The following is an 18,897-nucleotide window of genomic DNA, read 5'->3' on the forward strand; positions in this document are numbered from 1 at the left end:
TACCAAGGAGGACAATCAGAAACTACACCATGCGCAGTTTGGCATACACGATGAGACGCTCCCTGTGCCGGGAAGGTCGCGCTGAGCTGGATCGAGCCGCTTGCGCCTCTAACTCAGAAACGTTCGGCTCTACGAAATTGGACAACTGATGCTGCTGCTGCTTGCGACACTATGTTTTGGAATGCGACTCGGAGACTCTGCGATTTTTTTTGCTGGACCGTAAAGGCTCCGAAAGATATGACGACTTCGTTCATCTATTAACGTTGTGACTAACATGCCGAATCGCAGTCACACATTATCGAAATGTCTTCCCTCTCTCGTCGCGCCTGCTATAAGTGTGGCAATGTTGGCCACTATGCCGAGGTTTGCTCTTCCGCCGAGCGCCTCTGCTACAACTGTGAGTCGCTTGCCACTCTATGCCTCGCCAGGCGGACCATTAATTTCGGTTTGTAGGCAAGCAACCAGGCCACGAGTCCAACGGCTGCCCCTTGCCCCGCACCACCGAGGCTAAGCAGTGCTATCACTGCCAGGGCCTTGGCCATGTCCAGGCCGACTGCCCTACCCTGCGCCTGAGCGGTGCTGGCACGAGTGGCCGCTGCTACAACTGCGGACAGCCCGGTCATCTTGCGGTAAGAAACCTCGGCTTCTTGGAAACTGATGCTCAGATTGTTGACGTACGAGAAGCGCGCCTGCCCTAACCCCGCCGGCGTCAACATGGGCCGTGGTGGCCCCCCGGTTCCCCGTGGTGGGTACGGTGGCTACGGCCGCGGTGGTTTCGCTGGTGGCCCCCGCCCTGCTACCTGCTACAAGTGCGGTGGCCCCAACCATTTTGCGAGAGACTGCCAGGCTCAGGCCATGAAGTGCTACGCTTGCGGTAAGCTTGGTCACATCTCCCGCGACTGCACCGCTCCCAACGGTGGCCCTCTCAACACTGCTGGCAAGACCTGCTACCAGTGCGGCGAAGCTGGCCATATCTCCCGCGATTGCCCCCAGAAGAACGCCAACGGCGAGATCCCCAACGACGTTGATTTGTCGGCTGCTCCTGGCATCCCTCAGCCTGCTGTTGCGCCCATTGCCCCTGTTGCTTAGACGGCGATCGTTGGTCATGTTCCCTTCAGGATGTTGCAACTTTTTGGTCTAGGCCAACAGGAATCGGCTGCCCGCCACTGTGCAGCTCCCGTCTCGTAACCTTTGCGGTGTTTCTTGAGCAATACCGCTTTCAATTATCTACAGTACGACCAATCATTCACGCCTTCTGAACATCACCTCTATTGCACCTTCCCCTTTTCATTCTGGTTATTATTTCAATCTATGCATAAAATGGGCATGTCGCCAAATGGCATCCTTTGCTTTACATGGCGTCTACACGGATTCCCCTTCATCAACACGATTCATTTTCTGGAACAAAACGGGAAAGGCTTCCTTTCTTCATAGCAAACGACTCTCACGACGGATGGTCTCAAGCATGTTTGAATGCATCTTTATTCAACGCAGTTGGAAACAAAAGTTCGCGACCTTCACAGCCATCTTATGGAGAATTTTTTGGCTCGACACTCCTGCTTTCGGCTCAATACCCCAACGAGGAGGTGACTCCGTTCCATGCGTATCTTCCTCCATCCACGATTGAGCTCAGACAACGATGGCAAGAAGAGTATTCCGCAGTACACAGCGAAATCAAGGCCGCTTGCGGCTGAGGATTTGAACTACCTCTATGTGCCTGTCAGCGATGACCCGAGTTGACAGTCGTTTCTGACCAGGGACCACTGCTGACACAGCATATCGGGTTGGGGAAGATTCTTGGGATGGAAGGCGGGGCTCGGGGAGGGGGATAAGAGATCCAAGTATCGAATGAAGAAGAAGAGTTTTGGGGCGGTGGAAGTGGTTGTTGAGTAGAAGATCCCTTCGAAGGGAGAAATGGTGGGCACCCCGGCAAAGCTGTTGTGGCGTGACGCACAAAAAAAAGAAGCTGTTGTTGTTTAAGCTGTCCGAGTCCCTTCCGGGGTATGGCGCAGTTGTGATGGGTGATTTGAACCGGATGATGTACAAGGGATGCCGCTGGACGGTGGGCGGTGGATCGTCTTTGGGAACCCATTCCGGAGCATCAAGATTACAGGAGCAGGGTACGCCAGCTGTTACGACTAACGACGGTTGATTTTATCACGGAGTTTGGAGGTGAACTTCTCCGAGCAGACATGACCGAAACCGAGAAGGACAATAGGAGATAGTCCGAGGCTGGAGATTAGGCCTGATACAGTCGGCATTTATACGAGAGGATGCGAAGCTGCGGTGAAGCGATCGGCATCAGACGATTCGGCGTTCCGAGTAGTCACACGCGGTCAAGCTTGGCCCACGTTTTGAAGGACGACACTGCATGACGCGACTGGCTCGTGTTCTTGGGTGTCGCATATGAAGGAGCCCTGGATGCGGCAGCAAATAGATCAGAGATTGTAGGTAGGCACCAGTGCACACGGAGTTAAGTGGGTACCGACGGCACGGCGAAAGCTCTGACCATCCGTCCCGGCATCCTTTGTGGGAAGGTTTAACCGGACCTCAGCGTTCACCCTCTTGTCTTCCTCATGCCGGTAGGTCGTCCGGCCATCCTGCATGTGGACATGCGTATCCCACGGGCATAATCGAGGATTCTGGGCCACGTGTACCATGTCAGGCCACGCTTAGTCGCGCGCATTGTGTGCGGGTGTCGAAACTTTGCCAACCCGGCCAACCCGGCCAGCCTCATCGTAAGTGCGCTCGCTACTCGAATCCCAAGGCCAGCCATGCCACGGCTGCAGTTTGCGAAGCGGGGTAACAGCCAGCGGCCAGCCCTGCCAGCCTGCTCCAAGCGCTGATTTTGCAATGTAACCTCACGTATGAGGTGGTCTTGCATGCAGCAGTCTGCATCGCCTACGCCATCTCAAGCAAGGACACACTGCCGTCATCGTCGAGCTGCAGCCTGATAGGTACTCACGAGACAGTAAGCGTGTCCATCCACCCATCTAAATCTACCTATTTGTTCGCCGTCTCACTTCTGCCTGAGTGATAGACATGTCACGGGTGTCGCACAACCATGCTGTCCCACTGTAGAAGCTTCCCGAACGGCTGGGTCGCCCGATGATCAACGGGGCTCACTTCAGAGCTGCCACCAAACGTCCATGCATCAGGCTGTCTTGTTGTAACTGGGACGCAGAGCCTCATCACACAGGTTTGGCGTGCGAGGCAACGGGCTCCCACCCAGATACATAAGCCGCCGCTTGCAGCTAGCCTTGGGGTGCTGTCCCCTCCCACAATTCACTGTTTGATCTTACCTGTGTAGGTGGTTCTCGTGGGCTCTTTCTCTCCTACCTCCAAGAATCAGAACTGGCTAAGTAAACCTGCCCACGGCTCAATCGTCTGCTACTTTGGACCGCACCTGACGGGGTAACACAAGCCGAGCGCCTCACCTAAGGCTGCTAGCGTTGACCAGCTGAACGAGTGTAGGAAAGCGCGAGAATCTTCGCGATCACCACCTTCTACCTTCACTACTAGGCAACTCCTGGAAAAATCTGAGGGCGCAATGGCCTACAGTATAACCTCGGGCTCCAGCTCGAGTTCCGACGAGATTGTATCGTCGATGAACCCCCACCCGCGACGTCGAGCATACTTAGCTACTATGCCTGTAACCGTCACCAAGCCCCGTAAGCCAAGGCAACAGCCTCCTCAGGAAATCATTGACGAGTTCTGGACGAAGTTTACGACCAAAACTCCGGGCAAAGGTCAGTCGCCTGCGGAGGGTCGCATTGGATCGGTTCGAGGCTGACTTGAATGTGTTGGACACCAACAGCTACCACTGTCATTCCCCAGAACGCGTACGCTGAGGGGGTTGCAAAGCGATCTTCCAAAGCCACAGGAATCTTCACCCAGACGTCGTACGATGAGGCTGCGACTGTCTGCAAAGCCAAGGTTGACAAGATCGTTCATGAGTGTCGCCGAGTAAACCAGCGTTACAGAGACCCTCACTATGATATTGAGTTTGACTTGAAATTCGGGCGTAGAGACTGCCTCGAATCATTGTGGAATACGAAGGACACGAAACCCCCGCAGTCCTCTTTTCAGCCAAAGGCTGTCAAGCGAGTGGTCGATATCTTCGACAACCCGCAGTTCTACATTGACGGGCCGACAGCTGATGATGTGCGCCAAGGTCGAGATGGAGACTGTTGGCTTATGGCTGCGCTGTGCAATCTGAGTAACAAGCCTGGTCTGATTGAAAAGGTTTGCGTTGCACATAATCTAGAAGTCGGCGTCTACGGCTTTGTCTTCCATCGCGACGGGGAGTGGTTCAGCGAAATCATTGACGACAAGGTATGTCCCATTGTTTATCTTGCAACAAGAATCGGCAAGGCTTGGATTACTGCGACATCAGCATCTCGCAAAGCCCCGAAGCTCTTTCTAACTGGCCGCACAGCTGTACCTCACCAAACCCGACTATGATGAGCCCTACTTGGAGCGAATTCTTTGGGAAGATCGAGAGCGTATCAATTCGGAAGAAGCCTACAGGCGCATCTATCAGTCAAACAGTGGCGCGCTTTACTTCGCCCAGTGCGAGAATCCTAACGAAACGTGGCTGCCGCTTCTCGAGAAAGCTTACGCAAAGGCTCATGGAGATTATGCTTCCATTGAAGGCGGATTTACAGGCGAGGCCATTGAGGACCTTACTGGTGGCGTAACCTCAGAGGTCTACACGACAGACATTCTTGACAAGGAATATTTTTGGAAAGAGAAACTCCTAAAGGTCAACGAAGACTGGCTTCTGGGTTGCTCTACCGGATTCGCATCAAGAGGCCTGGGAGAACGTAAGGGCATCATCGAGATGCATGCTTACAGTGTTATGAAGGCAGTTGAGATGGACGATCAAAGACTCGTTCTGCTCAAGAATCCCTGGGGAAAAGGCGAATGGAAAGGAGCTTGGAGTGAGTTTTCATATTCGAGTCCCAACTTCAGACCGTTCTCGTGCTGATTAGAAGCAGGCGATGGCTCCAAGGAATGGACTCCTGAGTGGTTGCAGAAACTCAAACATACCTTTGGCGACGATGGCGCCTTCTGGATTTCTTACCACGATCTCCTCAAAAAGTACAACATTTTCGACGTTACACGTTTATTTGGTTCCGAATGGAAGGTAATATCCATTTGGACAACGCTATCGGTGCCCTGGACTCTGGACTACCACGAGACATATTTCGCCTTTACAATTTCCAAGTCGGGTCCCGTTGTGATTGTACTGGCACAGTTGGACGATCGATACTTCCGTGGGCTTGAAGGCCAATACCGGTTTGATTTGCAATTCCGTCTGCACAAAGCCGGCCAAGAGGACTACGTCGTTCGGAGTCAAGCATCCTACCGCATGAACCGATCCGTGAATGTTGAACTTGACCTCGAAACAGGCAGCTACGAAGTTCTCGTCAAGCTGGATGCGGTTCGAAATGACAGTGTTCTTCCCATCGATCAAGTGATTCGGAATAATGCCAAGGGCCGTCGAGAGAAACTGATCCGAATAGGGTTGGCCTACGACCTTGCTCATAGCAAGGGGAAACTTGTTGAGTCACCTGCAGAGAAGTCAGCCAAGGAGGCATACGAGAAGAGGCAGCGAGAAAAGCGACGTGCCGATATCAAACGCAAGATACTCAAAGAGCGAGAACAAGAGCATTACCTCAGAATCAAAGCCAGGAAGAAGAGCCAAAAACAATTAGCAAAGCGCATTGCACAACACCAGGCCATAAAGGAGAAGCTCCGTGCACACAAAAGGCCAACCCATCCCCCTTCGCCAAAGCAATCTGCTACCAGCGAGTCACACTCGGTTCCAGAACCACCAAACCCTGTGGCCAAAGTCAAGATCCAGGAAGATGAACCTAGATCTCTCGAGATTGCAACCAAAAATTTGTCCTTGTCAAGCGATGTCCGTGGACAAACCAATGCAGGGGTCGCAGTCACTGAGGAAACACCGGTTTCTCCCCACCACAAAGTAGGAGCGATACCGCATGTCTATAAGCAGGCTGCATTGCTCGAACAAGATATCGAGAGGCGCCCGGAAATTTTGACGCCCCTCAAGTCTGCGAACAAGATATACAGAGGCGATAGACGCGAGGTAGTCAGCGTCAAGAGCGAGGTGCTGGATGCTACCCTTCAAGATGGGGAAGAGGCGATGAGCGAAGCAGCACCTCCATCAGAGTATTCCGTACCTTACCCATGCGAGTCAGACGACGATGGCATCGCAAGCATATCATCCCTGTCAGAGCTTTCCGAGCGGGAGCTGGAGCTTGAAATTGACGCCATTGAAAAACGGGAGCACAGCACAGATCGCACGCCGCCGCAGCTCGCCTCTGGAGCGCCTGCCGATGAACAAGACGAGTTTGAGAGAGATCCATGGAACGCTGTGGCCGTAGTAGGACTCCGAGTATACTCCAAGGTATCAGTTGAAGATCAAGAGGAGGTTATTGTCAACCTTCGGGTCATGCGGCCAAGCCTATATCCCAAAGAGGAGGCAACCCCACAAACCTCAGAGCCGGGTGACAAGAAGTCAAAAGGTCTGGATGTGGATGACAGCGCCAAAGACGCCACGCTTGAGGGAGAAATTATCCAGAGAAAGAAGAGTATCCGGCCTCCTAGTGAGGATCTCAGCGATGCTTCAAAGCTGGCTCGCTCTGATGGTGGCAGAGAAAGACGGGCCATTCCAGGTGTTGATTCTTTGGGAGGCGCACTCGACTTCCAAGCTTGACATGCGCCTCAAGATGGACTTGCTGGGACAAAAAGAAAGAAGAGTTTTTCATAATGCTGGGGGTATCGTCAAAACCTAGAACCTAACGCCACTATCCCACTCCAATACAGAATCTATTGTCCTAGACGAGGAAAACCATCATTGCTTGGCCACAGATACTCTCTCGATACTAACTTGGACCTCTGGATGGCCCATCAGAAACTATCGAGAAGATCGTCTAGTTTGCGCTTCTCTCCCGTGGCGACAGGCTCTACGATCAAAGAGTCGGCCTCTTTTCGTTGGTTCGTAGACTCGGTGGACTCAGGCAAAAGGCCCACACGACCACCTACACGGGCCAGCAGGACGCGCATCTTTTCCATCTCTTTTTCTACCTCGCCATCGCGGGTAACAAGGTTCTCCTGTACACCCGCGCCGGCATCTTCGATGCGGAAGGGATCAAGTAGGGCCTTCATGCGCCGTAGCCGCTCAACACGGGCTTTGACCCGCTGCCTCTGCTCGGCGAGCGTCTTTAGGCGGCCAGCGAGTTCGGCGTACCGTTTGACTTCCATAGGAAAGGTAGTCGCATCACGCTCGGCTGGCCATGTCAAGGGAAGCAACCTAACGGCATTCTCTTCAGCTTTGGAGATCCTCCATTAGTCTTGGCACAACATATGTTTAGTCGAGGAGGTGCTAATGCGGAATCACAACATACACAGGTCCAAGGAGAGAGAGAGACCCTCAGCGGAGTCATTTTGTGCCGCTGACAGTTGAGAAAGATACAACGCGTCGATCTGCTCGGCGACGTGACGACTCGCTTGGTGAGAGTAGGCGCGTCGCGAATGCTGCAGTAAGGCCGCGTTGAGGCGGACGGCGACGTGCTCGACAACCGGGTCCGGGATGGGGGCCTCGGCGGCCTCGTTCGCAGCGAGCCAGGTGCGCGATGGGTGCAGGGGTTGGGAGAGGAGACGAGCCTGGGTGGCTAGGAAGGATTGTTTTTGGGCGATGACAGTGGGCGGAGGGGCTTGGGCCATCTTGAGGCACAGCTCTCAAAGTCGGCAGAAAACGGCTGGCCTTGTGTCGCGTACAATGCGCGTTTGGCAGGAGCTTATTCGGATGCTTGGATCTCTGAGATGGAACGTGAGCCGATTGAGGACGGAGACGCGGCCGGGACGGCAACGCGCAAGTCGACGCATGAAGTGCTGGGCGGCGGGCGGAGTGGAGACTGGGCGAACCAGGAAGGTGGTACCTGGGGGGGTACGTACCTCTGGCGCCACCTCTGCCACCTCTGCCACCTCTCTTCCTCCCTTTTTTTTTTGGTTCCCGAGAATATTACGGATAATTCCCCATTCGTATCTTCGGTCACCTCGCTGGCATGCGCACCGCACCCATACCTACCTACCTATCTCGATCGACCAGGCACTAGCGAGGAAGAATTGGATGCCACGATGGCACGATGGTAAGGAGAAAGAGCAGAAGCCTCGGCCATTGGCCACTTCATATTTTCTTTTTCTGCGAAAAAATTGTTTCCCCCCCTCTTGCTAAACTCCTCACTCCACGTCAAAGCTCCAGTTCCAACTTCCCAACGCCTATCAACGGTCTAGGCTGGGTCCGGTCCACCAAAAGAAGCGGGAAAATACCCGAATAGACTCCTTGCGTGGTCGTTCCCGATGGAACTTCAAACCGCCATCTCACTGCCTAGCAGCCAAACCAAGGTGGCCCAGCAGACGACGGCGGACGGCGAACCTCGCTTCTTCGGGTCTGCGGCTGCGTAATATCCCATGCCATCCCATCGCCTTGGCTAAGTACTTATTCGAAATATGTCTAAGCTCAGCGGGGAGACGCCGGCAGTAGCATCGTAGCTTGAGGCACGCAACGGGTGATGGCGCAAGGCGAGACGAGTAGCCATCAGAAGCGCGGTCCGTTGCTCGCAGCGCAGACCACCAGACCTTCCTGCAACAGCAGCAGCCACCGACTTCTTCCTCTGCGGTCCTGCGATGGATGTGACGAGCCTCGACAAGGCACAGGCCACAGGCGAGGTGACTTGGTGCGCCCCGTAGCGGTGTGCCTCTCTCTTACCCGGCCCCGCCCTCCGTATCGGCACTAATGCGGCCCGCCTGCATTCGATCCCTCCCGTACGGCCGCATAGCCTGGCGTTCGGCACACACGCACGCACAACACCGGCCAACCTGCAAGTCAGGTCTTTTCCCACCCGCCAAGAGGCACCGTGAGATGGGCACAAGGCTGATTGTGATTGCGAGAGGTGTCGCGAGGTCGACCCTATTCCGTCCCCTTGCCTTCAGTGACCCTCTTTGCCGCTGGCTGTTAGCTTTACCGGTGGGCTTATTAGTTCAGGTCCCATAACGCCTTCCCGGGCGCCACCTGCCACCTCTCTAGGGGGCCCCATGCTTAGAGCCTCTGACATCTAGCCGCCCACCGAGGAGCAGCCCCCATCACAAGTCTAGAAACATGCTCTAGTCCTCAAGGGGCCATCTATTTCCACCTACTCGGCCGAGGGAGATGTGTTGCGCAACGTCTCGAGGCGGAAGTCCTTTCCAAAGTCCAAACTAAGCTGTCATGGTGCCATGCAGCTCGTGAGACATGGCTTCGGTGCGCTGTCAAAACGGCCAATCCTACGTGCCCAGCTTCCATGATGCGCTTTTTACGGGAGATCCGGTGGTCGATATGTCCCAAGCTCTGCCCTGCCCTACCCTGCTTAGTGCGTCGTGGACAACAGAGTGAAGCCATCGCCCCTCTTGCTGCTGTTTCTCCTTGGCCCCTACCTTAGACAAAAGCCGACCGTCCCTTAGGATGTTTGTTCAAGATCCTGGACATTGTTCAAAACCCAGATTTGTCTTTCCAACATATATGACGAAGGTCCTCCCTCCCCTCTCTGGAGTCTACCTCGCAGGCTCATTCATGACTGTGCAACTCATCTCCCCCGTTCTTCAACAGACAGAAGCAAGCGAGTAAAGTGGCGGCGCTGTCTCACTTCAGCTCAGGCCGATCTTGCGTGGTCTCAACCTCATTCCCTTCCCGACCGTTCCCGAAAGGCACCTCCCAGCATGCCTTCCGCTTCCCCTCCTTGCCCAAAACCTCCTGCCAACGGCTTCGTCGCCCTCGCGCGCAAAGTCTATCACCCCATCGGATTCAAAAAGGGGTACAACTTCACCCTCTTTGTCATCACGGCGGGCGGTATGATGGGTTTTTCCCTCGCCCGCATGATGTACTTCAACTTCAACGGCGTCTTCTGCGACCCGGACCACAACTCACGCGCGCTTCCGGGAGAGTGCTACTATTTTCAAAAAGGTACCGCACGGGTCGGTATCATCATGCACCTTGCAGGTATTATACCGGCTGGGTTTCTCGCATGTCTGCAGTTCATCCCCTTTCTCCGCCGTAGGGCCATCTTATTCCATCGTCTCAACGGATACCTCGTGGTTCTCCTGAGTATCGTGGGCATCATTGGCGTCTTCCTCATTGCACGCCGGACGTTTGGCGGTGGTGTGAGCATGCAGACTGTTTCGGGCACCGGCAGCCTCATGTTCCTCGGCGCCCTGGCCCTTGCAATCTACAATATCAAAAAGCTCCAGATCGAGCAGCACCGGGCATGGATGCTCAGAGCCTGGGTATACGTAAGATAGCTCCCACCCAGTACCATCACTTTTTACGCGCGCATCGGGACTAACGAGTTGCTCCCCTCCACAGGCCGGCTTCATCATCACCATGCGCATCATCGGCTACCTCGCTGCCATGATCACAGCCGAGTCAAATTACTACCAAGTCAAACAGTGCGCTATGGTGGATTTCATCTTTCGCCATGACCAGAACATGGTTCTCGGCCTCTATCCTGGCTGCGACGGCTACTACTCGGGAGAGAATCCTGGTCTCAGCGTTCTTGTTCATGCCAGCATCACTGCTCACCAACCGGCCGAGATTTCAGCCGGGTTTACGGCCGTCTTTGATTCGGGATCATGGCTGGCTTTGGCGATCCACGCCATACTCATTGAGCTTTACGTATGTTGGGCCCCTATCTTCCTCTAAAGTCCCTTGTTTTGTCATTTCTGTATCGCCCGTCAAGTCCGAAAGACATGGGGACTGACGAGCCAAACAGCTTCATTTGACACCTGCAGAAGCAGAACGCCTCCGTCGCATTTCGTACCAGCGCCAGCTCGAATCCGGTATGAAAAATGCTGGCAATGCGGGCACGACTGCCCAAAGACTGGGTGATGCTGAGCCCTGGCTGCCCCCGACTGATTCACAACAGACCGAATGTAGTATACTGCCGAGCTCCGATGAGGATGTTAAGGAGAAGAGTGTAAGCGCGGCGTAGATTTACTGGTTATCAATTGGCGGGGTTACATGATTTCAGACTTTCCTTTAACATATCGCCTAGAATCGCGTCTGATGATTATGAATGCACGATAGGTACGACACAGCATGGCTTGACATAGATGTATAGAAGTATTTTTATCTTTACCAAAAAAGGACGTTTCCGGACGGGCCACGAAGCATGTCGTCATGCATAAATATCATTCATTCATTCATTCTTGCAACCCATAACAGATCTCCCCAAACACGCTCTGCTTGGCATCATGGCATGTAAAGCCTTTACAGGCCAGACCACCAGTATGTCTCGCTGACCTTGAAACTGCCCTTGAGAGCCTTGTCCGTAATGACACTGCTGTCACTGACAATAACCTCGTATTCGCCTTCCTCGGCGCACCACTGGTGCCGCTCCTCGTCAAAGTAGCTGGCGGCGTACTTGGTCTCAATGTCGACAGTGACCTGCTTACTCTCGCCAGGCGCAAGCGACACCTTGGCGAAGCCCTTGAGCTCCTTGAGCGGCCGGTTGATCTTGGCCTTCTGCTTGGGTGCGACGTACACTTGGACAACGTCGGCGCCGGCAACTTTGCCCGTGTTCTTGACCGTAACGTCGACGGCGAGCTTGCCATCTGCATCACGGACCTTGATGCCTTCGAAGCCAAACGATGTGTACGACAGGCCATGACCGAAGGGGAAGAGCACGGGGCGGTCAACGAACTCGTAGTAACGGTAGCCGATGTAGACGTCCTCGCCGTACAACGTGCGGCTGGCCTCGGCGCGGTAGTTGAGGTAGGCCGGGTTGTCCTGGACGCGCTCCGGGAAGCTGAGCGAGAGCTTCGCCGAGGGGTTGACGTCGCCAAAAAGCACGTCGGCGATGGCATTGCCTGTCTCGTTGCCGCCGTACCACGCCTGGACGAGCGCCTTGACGTCCTTGACCCACGGCATGCGTACCGGGGTGCCGGACTGGTTGACGACGACCGTATTCGGGTTCGCCTGAGCGACAGCGGAGATGAGCTTGTTGAGGTATCCAGGCAGATCCATGTCGGCGCGGTCGTTGCCCTCCGTCTCCCAGTCAGCGTTGAGGCCGGAGCAGACAATGACCTGATCGGCTTCCCTGGCGAGAGCGGCGGCCTTTTCAATCTCGGCCTTGTCGTCGATTACCTTGCATCCTCCCATGCGGAGGGCACCACCACCGAAAACGATGTTGTCGCCTTGCAGCTTGGACGATGGGGCGGAGCCAAACTCAACCTTGAAGGCGTACTTCTGGCCCTTCTTGAGCTCGACGCGACCCTTCTCTTCGACGGTGGCCGCGCCGAAAAAGGCGTCGCCCTGGCGCTGCTTGGTGGCGTTGTCGATGACGAGTTTGTCATTGACAAAGAGGTTGGCCGTGCCGCAGACGATGAGACCGAGCTCGTAGGTGCAGTCCTCCTCGGCGATAAAGGAGCCCTCAAAGTCGGCGTACCAGAGATCGGACTTGAGCTTCGGGTTGTAGTAGTCGACGAGGAGCAACTCCGTCTTGGTGAGGACGAGCTCGTCAATGGCCTCGCGGCTGTGGTCCGTGGGGGGTTCGTTGTAGGCGCGCATGGTCATGCCGGGCTTGCCGTCGGCTGAAATGCAGACATTGCCGAGAAGGGGCAGGAGCTTGTGGGAATACGCGCCTTCCGTGTACTCTGGTGGCGAGGTGAGCTTCTTGCTGATGCCGTCGAAGGGGGTGACAGCGTAGTAGGCAGCCAGGGACGCAGAGCCACCTCCGTGATAGGTGGAGATCTTGGCGTTGGGGCCAATGACGACCGTCTGAAGGTCTCAATGTCAGTGTATGCTTTCGGGGGAGACCTATTTACTCGGAGTATGCTTACCTTCTTATCCTTCTTCAGGGGTAGCACGTTGTCATCGTTCTTGAGGAGGACAATACTCTCGCCACCAATGCGCCTCAACAATTCAGCGGTCTCTGGAGTGTCACCCGTCTTCTCAGGGGCGCCCTCGGGAATGCCGGTCGCCACGGCCTTCTTGATGAACTTGAGCATAGCGCGAGCTCTCTCATCGAGTACGTGCTGGCGAACCTTATCCGTAGACACGTTAAACTTTAGGGGCTCTCCGCGGAAACGAGGGGGTCCGGGCATCTCGAGGTCGAGACCGGCGTTGGCCGCTTCCGTGGTGCTGTAAGTCCCGTACCAGTCGCTCATGATCATGCCGTCCCAGCCCCACTCTTTGCGAACCAGCTTCTCCAGCAAGTCGTGGTTCTCACTGCAGAATGTACCATTGACGCCGTTGTATGCCGTCATCAGGGCCCCTGGTGTGGCGTCACGGAAGGTCAGCTGGAAAGGGAGCGCGTAGATCTCGCGCAGAGCGCGCTCTGTTACGATGCTCTGAACGGCGTTGCGCCTATGCTCCTGGTCGTTACACACGAAATGCTTAGGCGTCGCCTGAATGCCGGTGCTTTCGATACCTCTCACGATGGCAGCGGAGCCGAGACCAGCTAGCACTGGGTCTTCGCCAATGGATTCGAATCCTCGGCCACCGAGAGGGGATCGCTGCATGTTGATGGTAGGGCCCAAGATGCAGTGTGCTCCCTTGAGCTTGGCTTCCTCGCCCATCTTCCTACCGGCCTCCTCAAGGAGCTCGGTGTTGAAGGTGGCACCGAGAGCCGTTCCGCAAGGAAAGCAAGCCGCCTTGATACCGTTGAAGAATTTGGTGCCGCGTACTCCATTGGGTCCGTCAGAGAGTCTAATGGAGGGAATATTGTGCTTGGGCAGGGCCTTGGTATGCCAGAAGTCGATGCCTGGGGAGAAGCGACTGTCAGCTTGCCATTTGCCCACATTGAAACTCGTGATTTAGGTTTCACCGGCGGGATGAAAATGAAGGGTGTCCCCGGAAGCGAGGCAGAAGCAGCCTTACCGGCGAGAAGATCAACTTTCTCAGAGACGGTGAGCTTCTTGAGCACGTCTTCTACGTCAAAGTCGGCCATTGTGAGCTTGAGAAACGTTGGGCACTGGGAATGTAGAGGGTATCTAAAGAAGCGACTTCAACCAGACTAGATACCGGGTTCAAACTTGGACTGGCAGCAAAGAGGAACAGACAAGAAAAGGTGAGGATGCAAAGCGCCGAGGGTCGAAAGGAGGGAGATTAGGATTGTCTTTGCCGCAGGGTCACGCTGTTAAATAGAAGAGTGACGAGCTTTTGGAAGGCGGGACAACTCCGGACGATGCGGGACTGTAATTCCTCTTTTGCCTTACCTTACCTCAAGGTACATTAGCTCGGGAGGAGGCCAGTGGTTAACCCACTTCCAGATCCCGCATGTTTCTGCGTGACGAGCTAAGTAAATGGAGGAATTTACACCAGTGCCCGGAGACGACGGGGGAAATGGCAGGCAATCAAGGGTATGTTTGCATGCAGCATCCTAACGTTAGCAACTTAGCAGCGGTTGTTTCTCTCTCGTCATGTTGCCCCTCCACGCTAGTCCAGCCGAGGAGCAGAAAGGTGGATAGGTTTCCCCCAATTACCAATATGAACGAACGGAGGCACGAAGGAATGCTGAGCAGAGTTGTCGGAAACCCAAGACCTTGAAAGACGCGGTCAGGTGCGTCAATGGCGACCACCCCTCCGGTAGCGCATTTCTACCCCACGTTTGTCACGTTAAGGTAGGCTGTGGGAGCTTGTTGCCCCCTCCTTCACGGGAGAAGCTCGGATGGCTATCACCTTTAGCGTTGTTTCTCCAATTTTGAGACCCATCTATCGGCTCCGGATTGGCTCATTCAAGTTGGAGGCGAAGCTGAACATCGTCCCGAATTCCCGTCAGACGTGTTTGGCGTGGAGACAGCCGGGTGGGTGTTTCAGTTTTGCCGGAGACTAACCGGCGATTTTGCGATGTTCCCACGGAGTTCTGCCATTGTTGGGAACAGTGTCAACTGTGCTATGTCGACTGTGACAATTCCCCCTGTCGAACCGATGCAGAAATTGGGTCCGGCGAAGAAAGCGGAGCCACTTGTTTGTGATGCTGATGCCGATACTCCCCGGGCCGCGGATAGGCCACAACCAAGCGAAAGCACCCTTCGTAAACCCCCGACGGTAGGTTTTAAGTCAGACCACAGTCCTGTCATTGGGTGACTGGTCAGGTGCTTGTGAGATGGAACGCTGACGATCGTCATTCACCAGGACACAGTTAAAAAATGGTGTCTGTCGTGTTCGCAACGATTGGAGGCTGCGAAAGCCGGGCCGCCTCACTCTCACTGGAGTGGGAAGACTCTAGGTGTTGCACATACCCGAAGAAGGGTGTCCTTTGTCATCTTCTCCCTGTCATCATCTCCGAGCTGCCGTGTTCCCGCGCGAGACTCCCGAGCCAGGGGAACACGGGATCGCTGAACCTGAAGAACACCCCGTACTTGCTTTACACGGATGAGAAGACGGCCCGGATGTCTGAGCTGCATCGCCGGATGAGACTCCGTCACCTGGCAGCTCCGGAAAGCCGGTCCACGTAGTCATGCCGTGGCTCAAAATCCATCCCAACGGGCCGAGTCACCACATCCGGCCAAGCTGTTCCGGTGTCATGGCTCTGTCCCAGTAACCATCACGCGGGTGATTGTTTTTCCCCAGCTTCCCCAGATGTTCCCTTCATCAACAAGCTGCGCTACATCTCTATACTACGATCCCGAAACTCGCTCGAGGATCCATCATCTCCATCTCGTTTAGCGGCTGTAAACTGGGCATCACATATATGGTCAAGACCAACATTCAGCGACGTCCGCCTCACTCCTCAATCGGGCTCCTAAAAGGGGCTTCTCTCACCGAGACAAGTAGCGGGAGGCCATGCAGTCACCCGCTCATCCGGCTTGGACCCCGAGGCGGGGTGGTCCAAATGTACCACAAGCTTGCGTCTGACGTCCAACACGGTGCTGATTCGTTCTTGTAGATGTCCATGTCCACAATCCTGTCCCTGACGAAGGTCCACTCGGCAGGCTGGAATGGGAACGGACCACATGCTCGCGAGATGGGTCTCGGCAGCTGTGACATCTTGCCGCTTGCTCATTTGTTGAGCCAGGTACTATCCCCATATCACTCACTTGGTGATGATTGACTCGCTTGTACCCGTGAGGCGGGGAAGAGATCTCCTTTGCGCCACTGTCCGGACCAGACCACATGCTCGGAGAATGTCCCGATACTTGAGACATCCATTACAGTTCACATCCCATCAATCTGTCCCTGCTTTCGTGATGGGTCCTGGTGACTACCATTGGCTTGAGGCACGCTCCGGAATATATATGTGAGGGCGATCCATGCAGGCTCATCGACTACATTAGATTGCGGCAACCAACCGTGGTTCGCTGCAATGCTAGTAAGACATTGGCGGTACCGACAGTCTGGTTGCCAGCCTTGATCCCCGACAGGGACCTCTATTTGACATCGGGCAATTTCTGCCAAATGAGCGGGCCGGAGTAGCGGCTGGTTGCCTTGTTTCTTACCTCGAATAACCGTCGACAGCCACCCAGAAGAGATCGCACCTGTGCTCCATGTTTCGGAGATGAAGTACGTCGTGGTGTGAGTCCTTTCCTAACACATGCCCACATCACGTCACGACTGCTCTGGTCCCGCCCAAGACCCGGTCAAGCCTAGGACCATAGCCTCTCGAGGCGAGAAGATGATAATTCACTGGCGCATGGCTATTCTGTCACTTGACTGGCCAAGAATCGTGGTAACCAGCACGACTTGTATAGACATCTTACTGCCTACAGGAGTAGAATTTCGGTAAAGAGCGGTCGTAGATAAGGAATGGCCTATCTCATCGAGATAGAGCTCTGTGCTATCGCTTCAGGCTATACTGCGACGTTCGGAAGACATTCGTTTAAACCGTGATTGCAACGACAGGACCCCCATATGGTCACTTTGGGGTGTGGCTCTCATCAGCATCCAACTTCATAGGCACTGCCAGGCTTCTCTGCGTGATAGTTCGCTTCAGACGACGCCTCCAACACTCTTGAATCGCTTAAGACGAGCATCTGGGAGCCTCTTTTTACCCTCTGCAACACTGCGATCGAGTGAGGATAGCTCGCCGGACGGCCGGTCTGCCCTGTCCGTCATGAATCACTTTGTGAGACGCTCCAAGAGAAGCTCCAGGAGAGTTGGATGCAGTCAGCTGAACCCCTGCCGCCACTCCTCTTCCCAAGCCGCGTCGAGGAGGCTAGCTAGTCCGGTCGTCTTCTTCTGAACACTCACGATAAAACGCAGGGCTGAGAGGGATGTAGTCAACCAACCCATGCACAAACATTCGCTTGCTTGGGAGTAACGCGCCGCCGACTTCACAGACTACATACTCTGCAAGGCACAAATATCCAGAAACAAAATCACATACACAGTTCCAAATGGCTCAAGAAAGGGGTTCATTCAGATAGGGTGTGAGAGCTGGCGAGAGACACCTCTGGGAGCGGGAGTGCCTAATTTGCACTCCCCAATCTGCGCCTCGTTCCTTTATACAGTCAACTCGGTGGACCGTGAAGCCATATCCGTGAAGCCAAATCTTGAGAATCATTGACGATGCTTAATGGGGTAGCTTGTGTGCCTTTGGTGGCAAATGTTATCGAACAGCGTCTCTGCCTTGTGCATTCTCCTCTTACATCTATATAAAGATAAGCCCGTCGGATGAAAACACGTCACAGTCTCTACCACAGGCTCTAGATCACAGTGAGGCTGGCTCGATCACGATGTTCGTAGACCTAGTCTACTGGGGGTTATCTGAACACGCCAGCCCAGTCCGTATCGTGCGAGTGTCCCTGTCCAACGTTGTCGCCGGGGCAGGATACCAAACAGGTTTCGCGCCCCCCCTCGTCCAGCCTCCCAGGACCCCATAATGATGCCATCATTCCTCCACCAGGGCACCGTTGAGATCGGAAGACAAGTCCGATGCGGAATTCGTACATATAGGAAAAGAAAGGAACCGGCCGCTCTGATTAGAGGCCTATTATTCAGCTGTATGACGCCCTGCGGATTCAGTGACGGCTCTCTCAACGCGAACGCCTTCCTCCTCGAAAAGTGGTGAGGAATTCCGGCCAAATCATTCCCGTTCGGCGAAGAGCCGTTTAGCTAGTACCTAATTTCCATTCTCCTTTTTCCAGGACTAACAATCTGGCTGCAAATAGCGGCCGTGGCTTTCGGTACACCTCAAATGATGGCGATGGACTTTGGTAAGAGAATTGGCCGGGCAGAAGACCGAAATGGACTAGACGAGGCGGAAGGAGAGAAAGCCGAGAGCGGTGTGGGCGTTCCCAACCCGAGACGGTGCGGTAAGAGCGTCGGTGACTATCCGGTGTCTTCTACGAGCCCACCGCCATCTAGGAGGAGGGGGAGGGGGGGCAGGGATGAGAAGACCGGGAAACCGACATGCGGACGGAATGAACTCAATTGACCAATTAGTTGGAAGCGATTGCATCTTTTTTTCCAAGTCTAACACACACACACACACACATGCGTAATACTTTGCAAGTGCCATACGCAGGGCATGTATAGATACACGCCGCGAATTCTCCTTTGTTCCTCGCCGTCTTCTAGAAGGGGGTGTGGAAGAAGGCTAGACCTGACAGAACAAGCCGTCTCACTGGCGTATCTCGGTCACAATCCGCCGGTCGAGTCTGAGAGGCGCAGGTTGCAGACGAAGGCGCATCACTAGCCGTTGCGTAGGTCCACTCCCACATCGCATCGCATCGGGGGACGCAGGCAGCCGGGCGTGCACTTGTAAGTAGAGGTTTAGAACTCCAACCACCCTCCTCCATCTCGCCCGCTTCCGCGATCGGGGAGGGAGAAGAGAAAGAGCCCACGGACATTCAGGAGAGCGGTGTATCATATCGCAGTAGCCAAGGTACGTT

The 18,897-nt window shown here is 54.7% G+C and overlaps 5 protein-coding genes across 5 annotated transcripts; 3 read left to right on the plus strand and 2 right to left on the minus strand.

The window, feature by feature from the left end:
- Positions 1–303: 303 nt before the first annotated feature.
- On the plus strand, positions 304–1,089 carry CORC01_14115 (zinc knuckle; the record flags this gene model as incomplete). The annotated part of the gene is made up of 3 exons (XM_022625726.1): positions 304–397; positions 454–629; positions 685–1,089. The coding sequence occupies 3 exons, from the start codon at positions 304–306 to the stop codon at positions 1,087–1,089; spliced, it is 675 nt and encodes a 224-aa protein (XP_022467766.1).
- A 2,461-nt stretch (positions 1,090–3,550) lies between these two features.
- Positions 3,551–6,745, plus strand: CORC01_14116 (calpain family cysteine protease; the record flags this gene model as incomplete). The annotated part of the gene is made up of 4 exons (XM_022625727.1): positions 3,551–3,749; positions 3,818–4,335; positions 4,439–4,943; positions 5,001–6,745. The coding sequence occupies 4 exons, from the start codon at positions 3,551–3,553 to the stop codon at positions 6,743–6,745; spliced, it is 2,967 nt and encodes a 988-aa protein (XP_022467767.1).
- A 194-nt stretch (positions 6,746–6,939) lies between these two features.
- CORC01_14117 (uncharacterized protein) lies at positions 6,940–7,755 on the minus strand (the record flags this gene model as incomplete). The annotated part of the gene is made up of 2 exons (XM_022625728.1): positions 6,940–7,361; positions 7,437–7,755. 2 exons carry the CDS (start codon positions 7,753–7,755, stop codon positions 6,940–6,942), a joined length of 741 nt encoding a protein of 246 aa, XP_022467768.1.
- A 2,031-nt stretch (positions 7,756–9,786) lies between these two features.
- CORC01_14118 (uncharacterized protein) lies at positions 9,787–11,054 on the plus strand (the record flags this gene model as incomplete). Its single annotated transcript, XM_022625729.1, has 3 exons — positions 9,787–10,356; positions 10,430–10,738; positions 10,836–11,054. The coding sequence occupies 3 exons, from the start codon at positions 9,787–9,789 to the stop codon at positions 11,052–11,054; spliced, it is 1,098 nt and encodes a 365-aa protein (XP_022467769.1).
- Positions 11,055–11,332: 278 nt separating this feature from the next.
- CORC01_14119 (glycosyl hydrolase family 3 N terminal domain-containing protein) lies at positions 11,333–14,012 on the minus strand (the record flags this gene model as incomplete). The annotated part of the gene is made up of 3 exons (XM_022625730.1): positions 11,333–12,841; positions 12,904–13,826; positions 13,943–14,012. 3 exons carry the CDS (start codon positions 14,010–14,012, stop codon positions 11,333–11,335), a joined length of 2,502 nt encoding a protein of 833 aa, XP_022467770.1.
- Between the last annotated feature and the right edge of the window lie 4,885 nt (positions 14,013–18,897).

The sequence above is a fragment of the Colletotrichum orchidophilum genome (assembly GCF_001831195.1).
Source record: "Colletotrichum orchidophilum strain IMI 309357 chromosome Unknown Scaffold_240.1, whole genome shotgun sequence".
Classification (NCBI taxonomy): Eukaryota; Fungi; Ascomycota; class Sordariomycetes; order Glomerellales; family Glomerellaceae; genus Colletotrichum; species Colletotrichum orchidophilum.